Source organism: Diorhabda carinulata, chromosome 11 (genome assembly GCF_026250575.1).
Source record: "Diorhabda carinulata isolate Delta chromosome 11, icDioCari1.1, whole genome shotgun sequence".
Classification (NCBI taxonomy): Eukaryota; Metazoa; Arthropoda; class Insecta; order Coleoptera; family Chrysomelidae; genus Diorhabda; species Diorhabda carinulata.
In genome coordinates, this window is record NC_079470.1 from 13,777,812 (window position 1) to 13,790,904 (window position 13,093).

Here is a 13,093-nt window from a genome sequence, read left to right on the forward strand (position 1 = left end):
TTCCATTAAAAATATTCAAATAAATTGCAATTTATTGATAAAAAGCGAAAGTTTTCTCCAATAAACTGCGACTGTTGGTGTATGTTTTTCAATTCTACAATATATTATATAGATTGTCCCATCGAAATTTATTTTCTTTCGATTTATGACATTCTGTATATATTCAATAGATTAAATACCAAAGGAGTTTGAAATTTACTCATTTTATCATTAGATTTCGTCTCGTCAAGCGTCAACCACTCTGTATATCAGCGATTTTCAAAGAGTATTCACACGCAAGTTCTAAATTAATGAGAAATCGATTAAAAATCGATTCTATCGACTATCGATTCTTCGAATAAAACGAAGTTAACGAAGGACAGGAATTTATCAAATGAAAACACGAATGAAAATATCGAAAAAAATTTATTAAAAATACAGAAAAATATCTTATAGCAACGACAACAATTGATTCGCGAGTATTTTCAAATCGGACGCGTTTTTGGGAGTCAATTTATCGGTTTTTGAAACCTTCAATAGACATTTCACTTCCCCCTTCAACCTCGATATAACCTCATCGATATTATCGTCGAAATCATCGGTTTTTGTAGATTTTTCTTTCGGTTTTTCCTCCTCGGGGGGTTTTTTAGATGCAAACCGAAAACTATTCAATTTTCCTTTCGTTCTATTGGCCGCATTCCGATCGGTATCGACGATATCCAATTTTATTTTCTTCCCGCCGACGTTTGGGGTTTTCCACTCGACGCAAGCGTGTTTTTGCTTCGATCCCGCGAGATTTTTCAAATATTTTTCGTAATTCGTCGGTTTATCGATTTTTCTTCGCAGAAAATCCGATATCGTATCTCGCAGGGGTCTGTCGTTAGCACAAGCGGTCAAAACGTCTCTCACCACGTCAAATTTACCCTTTTTCGTCAATATTTCCAAAATTTCCAAGACTTCCTGTTTGATTATGTTACCGGAAGTGAGCAAAATATTGGATAAAACGTTGGAAAAAATTTTGTACATGACGCAACCGTCTTGACCCAATTTGTTTTCGTCTAACTCGCAAAAATGTTTCAACATGAAACAAATGTGCAATTTGAGATAGTCGATGGTGGAAAGATGTGTCAGGTGGTTCAATAACTGTAATGGAAGACTGTAATTAATTACAACACAAATCCACAACAAAATGGCGTACACAGAACAGACAAAGGAATGGAATCAAAGCTGGAGAGAAAGAGAAAATAAAAAAGAAAGAGCTAGACCAAAAACAGGGATAAAAATGATGGTGGATACGAAAAAAAAAGAAGATCGAGGTGATTAAATGACGTACAGATGAATTTTGAAAGATTGGGAGTGAAAAAACCAGGAAAAAAAGGTTGAGGATAACCAGGAAGCGAAAGGGATGGTAAACAAGCTGAAAATGGATGAAAACGAAGACTGAAATGATGGTGGATACGAAAAAAAAGAAGATCGAGGTGATTAAATGACGTACAGATGAATTTTGAAAGATTGGGAGTGAAAAAACCAGGAAAAAAAGGTTGAGGATAACCAGGAAGCGAAAGGGATGGTAAACAAGCTGAAAATGGACGAAAACGAAGACTGAAATGATGGTGGATACAAAAAAAAAGAAGATCGAGGTGATTAAATGACGTACAGATGAATTTTGAAAGATTGGGAGTGAAAAAAACTAGGAAAAGAAGGTTGAGGATAACCAAGAATCGAAAGGGATGGTAAACAAGCTGAAAATGGATGAAAACGAAGACTGAAATGATGGTGGATACGAAAAAAAAGAAGATCGAGGTGATTAAATGACGTACAGATGAATTTTGAAAGATTGGGAGTGAAAAAACTAGGAAAAGAAGGTTGAGGATAACCAGGAATCGAAAGGGATGGTAAACAAGCTGAAAATGGACGAAAACGAAGACTGAAATGATGGTGGATACGAAAAAAAAGAAGATCGAGGTGATTAAATGACGTACAGATGAATTTTGAAAGATTGGGAGTGAAAAAACCAGGAAAAAAAGGTTGAGGATAACCAGGAAGCGAAAGGGATGGTAAACAAGCTGAAAATGGACGAAAACGAAGACTGAAATGATGGTGGATACGAAAAAAAAGAAGATCGAGGTGATTAAATGACGTACAGATGAATTTTGAAAGATTGGGAGTGAAAAAACCAGGAAAAAAAGGTTGAGGATAACCAGGAAGCGAAAGGGATGGTAAACAAGCTGAAAATGGATGAAAACGAAGACTGAAATGATGGTGGATACGAAAAAAAAGAAGATCGAGGTGATTAAATGACGTACAGATGAATTTTGAAAGATTGAGAGTGAAAAAACTAGGAAAAGAAGGTTGAGGATAACCAGGAAGCGAAAGGGATGGTAAACAAGCTGAAAATGGATGAAAACGAAGACTGAAATGATGGTGGATACGAAAAAAAAGAAGATCGAGGTGATTAAATGACATACAGATGAATTTTGAAAGATTGGGAGTGAAAAAACCAGGAAAAAAAGGTTGAGGATAACCAGGAAGCGAAAAGGATGGTAAACAAGCTGAAAATGGACGAAAACGAAGACTGAAATGATGGTGGATACGAAAAAAAAGAAGATCGAGGTGATTAAATGACGTACAGATGAATTTTGAAAGATTGGGAGTGAAAAAACCAGGAAAAGAAGGTTGAGGATAACCAAGAATCGAAAGGGATGGTAAACAAGCTGAAAATGTATTAAAAAATTGTTTTGTTCATATTAATATCGAAAAACGAACAGTTCAAAACAAAGTAAAAAGTATTTTTTTTATGACACATTCGCATTTTTAAAGTCACAATACATTTTGCATACCTCAACCATTCGTAATAAAAAAAAATGATAATACGTCATAAGGATTAATTTAAATAAAAAAATTATTCAAACAATGATAGATAATATTGTGACTCACCGAATATAATTGTTTGTTGTTGAATTCCAAAAGAAAATTGGTCGTTATTTTAAAAAACGATACGATAAAATATTTGAATAAATTGTTAGTCGTATCGGTGAATTCTAATTTCCAAACATTGTCGATCGCATTTAATAAATTCGCGCGTGGTATATTCGTTTCCTCGTAATTCACCGTCGATAAACTATTAAAATTTTCCACCTAAAAGAAACCCCGTAAAGTTAATAATCACAACTCTCCCCCGTATATGATATTTCTAGGAAACGTCGCTAGAAAAAGTTTGAGCCGGTCCTGTCCATTATTCGATATCTAGACGCAATCACCTCTAAAGGAAAGAATCGAACGCGAACGATTCTATATGTCATGTCACTCCAAAAGAATCGATTATTTTACAAGAATCGAAAAATGTATTAGTCCTAAACGTCAAAATACGATTACAGATTTGATAAAAATACGACAATCGATTTGAAAATAATACGATACTCGAATCGAAAGTATTTTAGAAAAATCATTCGTTGTAAAGAATCGATAATAAGATGAATCGATTTTTGAGAAACTGAATCGAAACGAATCTAAAATTTTCTAGTCCTAAACGTCAAAATATGACAATCGATTTGAACACAATATGATACTCGAATGAATCGATACCAATTTTGTTTTTGAAGAATCGAGAATAGGAATGGATGAAATTGAATCGATTTTTGGAAAATCGGATTCTCAATTTTAAGAAAATTAATCGAAAATCCTCACGACGTTAATCGATTCAAAATAAAATTACACTCGAATCGAAAATAATTTCGATTGTTTTTGAAGAATCGAAAATAAGAAAACACGAATTTGAATCGATGTTTTAAAAGAATCATTCGTTGTAAAGAATCGATAATAGGATGAATCGATTTTTGAGAAACTGAATCGAAACGAATCATGCATGAAATTAAATCGATTATTGGGAAAGCGAATCGAATCGAATCAGAAAAGTAAATTTCAAATTCAGGACCGTCTGAAAGGACGAGATACGTTGAAAAATTTTTCATTCGACCATCTTATTTGGGAAAAAAATTATATTTTAAACTTTTTTTTTCGATTTTACTTGATTTTATCAAAAATTATTTTTTTTCTTCAAATTTTAATTTAATAATCCAATAAAAACTGAATTTTTTTCAATTCTTTGATTTCAAATTTTTTTAAAACATACAAAACGAGCTAAGTCCGGTTCTGTTCAATGGATTAAACTTAAACGCTAAATTTTTTTAAAACGTCGTTTTATATATATAAAAATAATAATAAAAAAACATTTTTTTATCGAAATATCAATCAAAAAAAATATTCAATCAAACGTTACTTACCAAAAAAACTAATTCCTTGCATCCAAAATCGCCATTATTCAATTTTTCAATCAGTTCCAACGTTTCCGAATACACACATTCAATAATAGACGCCATTTGTTTGGGAAAATATTTGAAACCGATACGTTTCCAAACATCTTTTCCAATATCAACACTTTGAACTATTTGACACTTTAAATAATCCGGTAAAATTTCAAACGCCCTTCGTATAAAAGACAAAAGATAAACGTTTTCTAATCGATGAGTGTTTTTACCGAAATCTAATTGGGAATATATTTTTATTAAATTGGTAAAAACATCGACGCGAAAATGAGGTTTAGAATTTCTAAAATTAAAAAAAATATTTATGAACCACCCCTCGTATATCATCTCCCAATTCGAAACCCCCCAATTTCCAAACATATTTTGGTATAATCACCCGTACTAAACATTTAAACTGATACGGAATCAAAAACACGTTAATATGGAACTGTTATTAATAATTAAGAACCGATCGCACCTCGAGCTGATTCTGAATCATACACGACAATATGCATCTCTCTCGCACTCATTTCTAATAAATAAGATTCTCTTTTTAGATAGATTTAATTCATCTTTTTCTTACACATATAAAACCATTGGCTAGAAAAAGATGTATATATATCGCGGGTTGAATTTATTCGTATCAAATAACACGTTGTATGTTCCAGTTAAAATGTACAACACAAAGTGAATAGAGAATCGACCCCAAATTTTACTATTAATTGTAAATGTTACCTCAATAAAAGACACCATATTTCAGTAGCTAATAAATAATTTATAATTTCTTCTTGCAAGATATTTTCTAACAAAATGATTTCTATTATTTCGTAACTATCATCGTGAATCATAACGGCAGCCGAAATATTTATGACCAAATCGTCGAAAATGTTTATCGGCCAAAAAAATTCTTCGTAACCTAAAAACATTCCGTATTTACCGGAAAAGATTAACTACGAGGGACTTTCTGAAAAGTGACTACGAGAAAGATACTAATGATTACGGGGGAGATTCTGAAAATACCTAAAAAGTTTATGGTAACTACGAGGGAGATTCTAATGACAACGAAAGAGATTATAGTAACTACGAGGTGGATTCTAAAAAATCACTACGACGGAGACTCTAGTAACTACAAGTGAAATTTTGAAGAGTGAATACAAGGTAGTGACTACGAAGAAGATTCCGAAAATGTTTATGAAAATACTGGTAACTACGAGGGGGATTCTAATAACTGCAAGGAAGAATCTGAAAATGTTTGAGTTAATATAGGTGACTACGAGGGGAATTCCGAAAATGTCTTGGAAAATAATAAAGACTACGAGGAAGATTCTAATACCTACGAAACCGTTTCTAATGACTACGAGGGAGATTCTGAAAATGTTTGAGTTAATATAGGTGACTACGAGGGAGATTCTGAAAATGTCTAGGAAACTAATAAAGACTACGAGGATTCTAATACCTACGAAAGTGATTCTAATGACTACGAGGGAGATTCTGAAAATGCTTAGGAAGATTCTAATGACTCCGAAGTAGATTCCAATGATTACGAGGGAGATTTTGAAAATAGCGTGGAAGATTCTGGCGACTACGAGGGAAAAGATTGTAAGAAATTAGTACGGGGGATATTCTGAAAATACCTGCGAAAAATTTCGGTTAGTTAAAAATGTTTCAAAGCATCGAACAATGCATTTCACTCTGAAATAAATCGAATTTTTCTATAATTAAGATAAAAATGGAAAATTTCGATAAAAAAATATTATACAGTATGATATATAAATTATGTTTCACTTACAAGTGTTGATGCACTGAAATATCGATCGAATTAACGTTTCCAAATAATTTTTTCCGCAATTCTCATCCGATATTAAAATTTCGACGCAAGTATTCAATATATTCAAAAATCCGAAACAATATTTCCCCGAAATAAATTTTTTATCGACAATAGCCTAAAAACAAACTAAAATAGAAAACCACCAAAAACTGAATTGTTTTTTTTGAACAAAAAATTGTTGAAAAAATTTTTATTTCATTACTTCATCACTAACCCTCGTATTACCTTCGGTAGGAAATCGTCGAGGAGGAGTATCCGAATGAACGGTTTCGTGTGTACGAATATCGTATCTTCTATTAATTTCGAGGTCTCCACGGGAAATTCCGTGGTTGAAAATTTTTTTGGAATAAAACTGAAACGTAAAATCGGAAATTATTTAGAAAAATTGACGCTCCAGGCAAAAATTGTTCCAAAAAAATGTTTCTCTACCTGGAAACTATTTTGTTAGGTAGAATTAGAGATAGGGGAAACATGTTTTATGGGGTTTCATCGATAAAAACAAGGTAAAAGCCGATTCATAAACTTGACTTTCCGTTTACCGTTGCCGTTGGCAGGTGACGTTTGACGTTTATAACAAATTCGTGATATTTTTGTTTGTAATTCGGTATTTATGGACAATATTATGGAAAATAACGAAAAGAAAACAATCTAAACCAAAATACGACCATAAACAAACGAACAGGGAGATAAATAACCTCAACATCACGCTCTAAAGTCATACGTCAAAATCACGTGACGTCACAGGAAACGTCAACGGCAATGACAAGCGAAACGTCAACTGCAATGACAAGCGAAACGTCAACTGCAATGACAAACGTAACGTCAACTGCAATGACAAGCGAAACGTCAACGACAATGACAAGCGAAACGTCAACTGCAATGACACGCGAAACGTCAACGGCAATGACAAACGTAACGTCAACTGCAATGACAAGCGAAACGTCAACTGCAATGACAAGCGAAACGTCAACGACAATGACAAGCGAAACGTCAACTGCACAAGCGAAACGTCAACGGCAATGACAAGCGAAACGTCAACTGCAATGACAAACGTAACGTCAACTGCAATGACAAGCGAAACGTCAACGACAATGACAAGCGAAACGTCAACTGCAATGAAAAGCGAAACGTCAACTGCAATGACAAGCGAAACGTCAACGGCAATGACAAGCGAAACGTCAACTGCAATGACAAGCGAAACGTTAACGACAATGACAAGCGAAACGTCAACTGCAATGACAAGCGAAACGTTAACGACAATGACAAGCGAAACGTCAACTGCAATTTAATGTTATCTGCATACACCGCTTATAGCATTGACTTTTAGTTACAGATAGGGGTCTAGTACTGGACTTTGAGGTACTCCACTAACTACAGACATAAATAAATTTTCCTTTTATCAAAAAATTTGACCATTAGTTGAATTTTTTTTTAAAGGAAATTTATATACGACAATTTATTTAATAACAATGTAGAGTTTGTTTTTAATTAATTTTTCAATTTAGAATATTGTGATTGAACAATTATCGGTACGATCTGGTTTGCGGGGTTCATTGGCCGTGAAATTTTTGCTCAACGATTCGCCAGATCGAACAAAAATTTCACGGTCGTAGATCCCAAGACAACAGACGATTGATTTCGGTGTATCGGTGAAAGCATTTAACGAATCATTAAATTTTACCTTCGCGGATGAATATGGAATTAACATAACCTCCAAATTTGGATTTCAATCGTGGTATAATATAACAGATCGTGCAGAAATTGAATGAAATAATTTTATAAAATGGTTTTCCAAGAAAATATCACCCAGTATAACAGATAAGGGTCGTCAATAGCCACATTTTTATATTTTGTACCATATTTGAAATGACAGATATCAAATTTAGAAAGTATTTCGTCTAAAAGTTTGTTTATTCAAAGTTTTTTAAGTCAAAACATTTTTTCTTAAACAAAACGATACCAGTGAGGCTAAAAATTCCATCGAAGAGCTTTATGGTAACTGTTTGTGAATTTTGAGCATCCAAAAGGGGCAATTTCAATGGAAAATATGGAAAATCTTGATGAAAAACTACCGAATAGAATCGAGAGATATAGCTATCAAAATTTGAGGTTATTTTTTTTAAATAATTTTTTTAATAAATAACCATGGAAACCATTGTTTTTAACTACCATTGGGTCTAAACTGTTAATCGAAATGTAATCAAACACCATTAACTGATTTATGGAATTTAAGCATCCAAAAAAAGTAAATACCATGAAAAATATGGAGAAACTCATGAAAATCTTGATGGAAAACCTCAAAATACAATTAAGAGATATAGCTGTTAAATTTTGAGCTCAATATCTCTAATAGTTTAATTGTTGGAGCGTTTTTGATAAACAACCATGAAAATATGTTGTTTAACCATCAGTTTTTAACCAGAAAAGTATCATTGGGGCTAAAACTTTCATCAAAAAGTATTACGGTACCTCCCTTTCAAAAAAATCAAACATCATTGACTGATTTGTGGAATTTAAACATCAATTCATAATCACTGTTGATGATCAATGATCAGGACATCCAAAAATGACATTTACACAATGAAATATAATAAAAATCCTGATGGTAAAGCCCCAAAGTGATATCGAGAGACATAGTTTTAAATTTTGGGCTAATTTCCTCCAATATTTTAATTATTAGATTTTTTTTAGATCAAACAGCCACGAAAAAATGTTTAACCAACGTTTTTAACCAGAAAAATACCATGGGGTCTAAACCGTACATATTATAAGGAAAAGTTTACACTCTTTTACAACAGAATTGGGTGACTCATACCCAATAAATACCAAAAAGGCTACACTAAAATCTTTCTCATCATTTTCTATGGGTTTTGTATTAATAATTATGGTAAAATCGAAATATATTACCTATAAACAGAGCAGCAAAACTCCATGATATCGTTCATAAAATTATTTCTATTATCCCAAAAAGTTTCGAACAATTTCAAAGCAACTTTCACCAAAAATCCCGAAATCTGAATTATTTGTGTGTTCGACAGTTGCATGGTATACTAAAATATAAAAAATTACTCAAAAATAACCCACCATGAAAGGATCAAAATTATTTAAGAATGGAGGTGATTTCATCTACTTATCGTGATCCCCTCATTTTTTCACCATAGAAAATTAAATAATCATAAGATTTTTTAAAAATTTAGAATCGAATTTACAAAAAAAATACAGAAAAACAAACTAATTAGAAGAAAATGTAAACAAAAATTGATGTTTGACCCCGATTTGAAGAAGTATATTCTTATTGTAATGGAAGCAAATATTAAGAATGTTGTATAAACCCTTTTCGAACCTTCTGGAAGTTCACCTGGACCACTTGTAGCATAACTGATCTAAAAATAGAAAGCTGCTTCAACCCCCGTTGAATACCTCTCCTGGTTTTGTTAAAATTCACTTAGATACTTTCATGAACCATTCATCTAATGATGGAAACTTTATAGACCCCTATCGAACCTTCTGGAGGGTAACCTGGACCACTTTAAACATTTCTGATCTAGCAATGGAAAGCAGCTTCAACCCCCGTTGAATCTCTCTTCTGGACAACTGGAAGTTCACTTAGATTTCTTTGTTAACTAATGAATCTAAATTTAGGTACTTACCGGATTTTTTGTAGACAATAATCTATCACAAATCAAAGTAGTTATATACAAAGTAGGTCGTTTCAAATCCACTCTATCCTTCAGGACATTAGAAAATTTTATAGCTACACCCACATATCCTTTCCAATTTATTACCAACGATTTCAAATTGAGAGAAAATAAGTTTTCGCTTATTGTGACTAAATTATCCAGAACTAAAATGAATGGAACATACAGAAATAGAAATTAATTAAATATATATTAAATACCATCTAATAAAATTTCCACATCTTTCTCCTCAGTTGGAAGTTCGCATTGTTCCAAAAATTGAAAATATAGTGAATGTACGTTTTGGATTAAATCGAAAATATCTAGTAAATCTTGGTTAAAATGTTCCTTAAACGATTCAGGACTAAAATTGATCGTATTTAAACATTTAAAGCATTTTTTTTATAATTATTTATCGTACCTTTTCCTATAATGATCAAAAGTTAGCGATATAACTTGAACGGATACTACAACTACATTTTCGACGTTATGTAAATGAATTTCAGAGTTCTTAACAATAAACTCCAATATTTCTTTTAATATCTCTAATAATTGTGAAATTAGCTAAAATTGAGAGCATTAAATAAAAATAAAACGAATTATATCATGTTTTTATTATAATATATAAACCTTTAAATTCCCACTTAATTCTTTTAAAACAAAATCATCTTCGCATGTATCGGATAACAAAAAATTGTCATCAAACGCCTAAAAATATAAACTAAATCATTTTTTATTAACATTTAATTTAATCATACTTTTTGTAGGGTATTTTTTAAAACTGGTAAAACCCATTGAAGTAACTGTTGTTCTACTTCAGAAATATCAAATGTCGACATAAAACCCATACAAGTTTTAATGTTTTCTAAAAATTCGGGATTCCCTGTCTCACTAGATAAACCACTGTAAGAATTTAATTAAGAAAAATACAATTCAAAACTTCTCAATTACTGATATGTATTAAGAAAATTAACATTATAAAATATCATTGAAAATCGCCTTAATTTGTATATGAAACTTCTAAAGGGATAAACCAACTTTTATAACATCAAAAATGTTTTTATTAGCTACATATTAAGACTAGGAAAGCTCTAATAATTCAAATTGAAGCGAATGAAAACAATATAACAATAAAAGGATATTAAAGCTGACTGGAGGTTTATACACCTTTCTTCTGTTAATTTATCGCCACACACATTATTTTCAACGTTCATTTTTCTAATATAACTTTTTCAATTAAATAAATAAAAAAAAAATTAAACACTAAGCTACATGTCGTTAAAATATGGTTTCCGCACTAAACTTAAAATTGACATTTCACAATTTAACGAAACAACCTTAAAAAAGAAGAATTTAAGAAAAATATTTTGATTTAATCTTATAATATGGAATTTCAAAGTATGATTAATAATATTAGTATTTATTATAAGAAAAAACGGTTAACATATCTTTTAATAGGCACTATTGTTTTTTTTAGACATTATTGGCCTTGTTCCGTTCATAACCTAGCTATTTGACAGATTGTTTATAAAAAGAAGATATAACAAGGTGTCACATTGATAGCCTCAAATACAATAAATAAATAATCAACAATCAAATTTACCGTTCGCCAAATATAAATAGTGTCGTAGTGCAATGGTAGATTTAGGTGGAGGACAAGACGGACCTATTGAACATGGTTTTTCCAACTCAGTATTTATCATTCCTGGGGTAGTTATAATTTCATTAGCAGGTAAGTATTAACATTTTTCCTCCCTTTCAAATTACATAAAAATAACTTGAGATATTGTCACATTCTTATTAGATTTTGCATTGAACATTTTTCAACGTTAATGTATTAATATTGGTAGTGTTTTCTTCATTGAATTGAATATTTAAAAATAATATTTAATTATATCAATACATATTATATCATGTTTTTATTAAATTGTTTATAATATGTTCATGACATACGTATATATTGTGAAAAGTAATATCAATAAACAAATTAATTAAGCAAGTTTGCTCTTTTAAGCTGAAATTTTCATGGTCATCGACGTCTTTTTTACCTTCCTTGGCATTAGTTAAAATTTATTTAATTTTGAATGTTCGGCCCTGTATAGTTTATTTGTTTTCATTATCGTAATTTGAATTTGTATTTATTATTAAGTTAATAAATATCAAGTATTTCAAAGAGATAAGGTTAACCTATATCGAAGATATAATAGTCCAGACACAGTGGTAGATTTTTGATATGAAAACTGTGAAAATAGAAGTTTTCTGGTCGTTACTTCGATTTTTTTATACAAATGCTCTTGAAAGTATCTTATATAGTTTCACTAATAATATAATTTGATAATTTTATTCATTAATTTTCATATTTAAACAATTATAACAAAAAATATATAAAAAGTGCTCGGACTATAAACAAGTACTAGAATGCAACGTGATGATTTGGCGCCACATCACAACATTTGAATAGCAACGTCAATACTTTTCAATACAAAAAATTTACTCCACTTTGAAAGTGTCTAATGGCTGATGAATACGTTGGTAAAATGGATAAAATGCCTTCAACAGAAGAACTACTAGCATCCATTGAAGGTATGGAAGGTTTAAGTGAAGAAAATAAACGGGAATTAAGAGAAAGTATTTTAAATGGAGCCCTATTGAAAGAAGCTGAGGAGATGACTAAAACTACCGCAGAAAAAGTAGCCAGTGGTGATGGTGGACAAATGTTAATTTTGTTTTTAATGATTTCCCTTGTTTTTATGATAATTGGTGAGAATTTTTATTTATTGGTTTGGTATCATATTCTGAGGGAAACACTCTCGATTTTGAAATATATTTTTTTGTTATAGTATTTTTTGGCTACAAACTGTATTCTTCTCTCACGGAAAAGGAACGAAGAAGAGAAGAAAAAAGAAAACTTAAACAACAGAAAAAGAAAAAGTGAATTCTTGAAAGTTGTACTATCACAAATCATTCCTTTACGATTTTATATATATATTTTTATTTTTTTAGCGGCTCACTAATAATATAAAGGTTATATTTTTTTATTAATTGTACACATTTTCAAAATGCATAATAATTGAACGGTGAAACACTTGAAACTAAAGGGTCCTTTTTAAATTCATTAAAATTTTCTTTGATCAATTTTACAAAATATGGTTAAATGTTTCGTATGGTCCATTTTAACGTTGTATTATTGTAATATTTTATCCTATACTGTTTAAACAAATATATTTATGACAAACATTCATATTTTTTTATTCACCTTTGACTTTTAAAAAAAAATTATCGCGAAAAAATGTCTTATTCTACTT

The 13,093-nt window shown here is 31.0% G+C and overlaps 2 protein-coding genes across 2 annotated transcripts; one reads left to right on the top strand and one right to left on the bottom strand.

Annotated features, from left to right (window-relative positions):
• Positions 1 to 386: 386 nt before the first annotated feature.
• Positions 387 to 11,101, bottom strand: LOC130899313 (uncharacterized). The gene is made up of 13 exons (XM_057809166.1): positions 10,930 to 11,101; positions 10,547 to 10,692; positions 10,419 to 10,496; positions 10,210 to 10,352; positions 10,010 to 10,152; positions 9,762 to 9,955; positions 9,019 to 9,161; positions 6,337 to 6,463; positions 6,073 to 6,226; positions 5,019 to 5,199; positions 4,263 to 4,587; positions 2,917 to 3,117; positions 387 to 1,122 (listed from the first exon to the last, which is right to left on the bottom strand). Exons 1-13 carry the CDS (start codon positions 11,000 to 11,002, stop codon positions 430 to 432), a joined length of 2,601 nt encoding a protein of 866 aa, XP_057665149.1. The 5' UTR covers positions 11,003 to 11,101; the 3' UTR covers positions 387 to 429.
• Positions 11,102 to 12,239: 1,138 nt separating this feature from the next.
• Positions 12,240 to 13,025, top strand: LOC130899495 (uncharacterized). Its single transcript, XM_057809479.1, has 2 exons — positions 12,240 to 12,548; positions 12,629 to 13,025. The coding sequence occupies exons 1-2, from the start codon at positions 12,302 to 12,304 to the stop codon at positions 12,721 to 12,723; spliced, it is 342 nt and encodes a 113-aa protein (XP_057665462.1). The 5' UTR covers positions 12,240 to 12,301; the 3' UTR covers positions 12,724 to 13,025.
• The last annotated feature ends 68 nt before the right edge of the window (positions 13,026 to 13,093 follow it).

What these genes read in the sequence shown, in the direction of transcription:
- LOC130899495 (XM_057809479.1), top strand. Translation starts at nt 12,302, where the DNA reads ATGGCTGATGAATACGTTGGTAAAATGGATAAAATGCCTTCAACAGAA. An exon ending in CCTTGTTTTTATGATAATTG is followed by an intron (nt 12,549 to 12,628) that starts GTGAGAATTTTT and finishes TTTTTGTTATAG; the next exon opens with TATTTTTTGGCTACAAACTG.
- LOC130899313 (XM_057809166.1), bottom strand. Translation starts at nt 11,002, where the DNA reads ATGAACGTTGAAAATAATGTGTGTGGCGATAAATTAACAGAAGAAAGG. An exon ending in AATTAAGTGGGAATTTAAAG is followed by an intron (nt 10,353 to 10,418) that starts GTTTATATATTA and finishes TCTCAATTTTAG; the next exon opens with CTAATTTCACAATTATTAGA. An exon ending in ACAACAAACAATTATATTCG is followed by an intron (nt 1,123 to 2,916) that starts GTGAGTCACAAT and finishes CTTCCATTACAG; the next exon opens with TTATTGAACCACCTGACACA.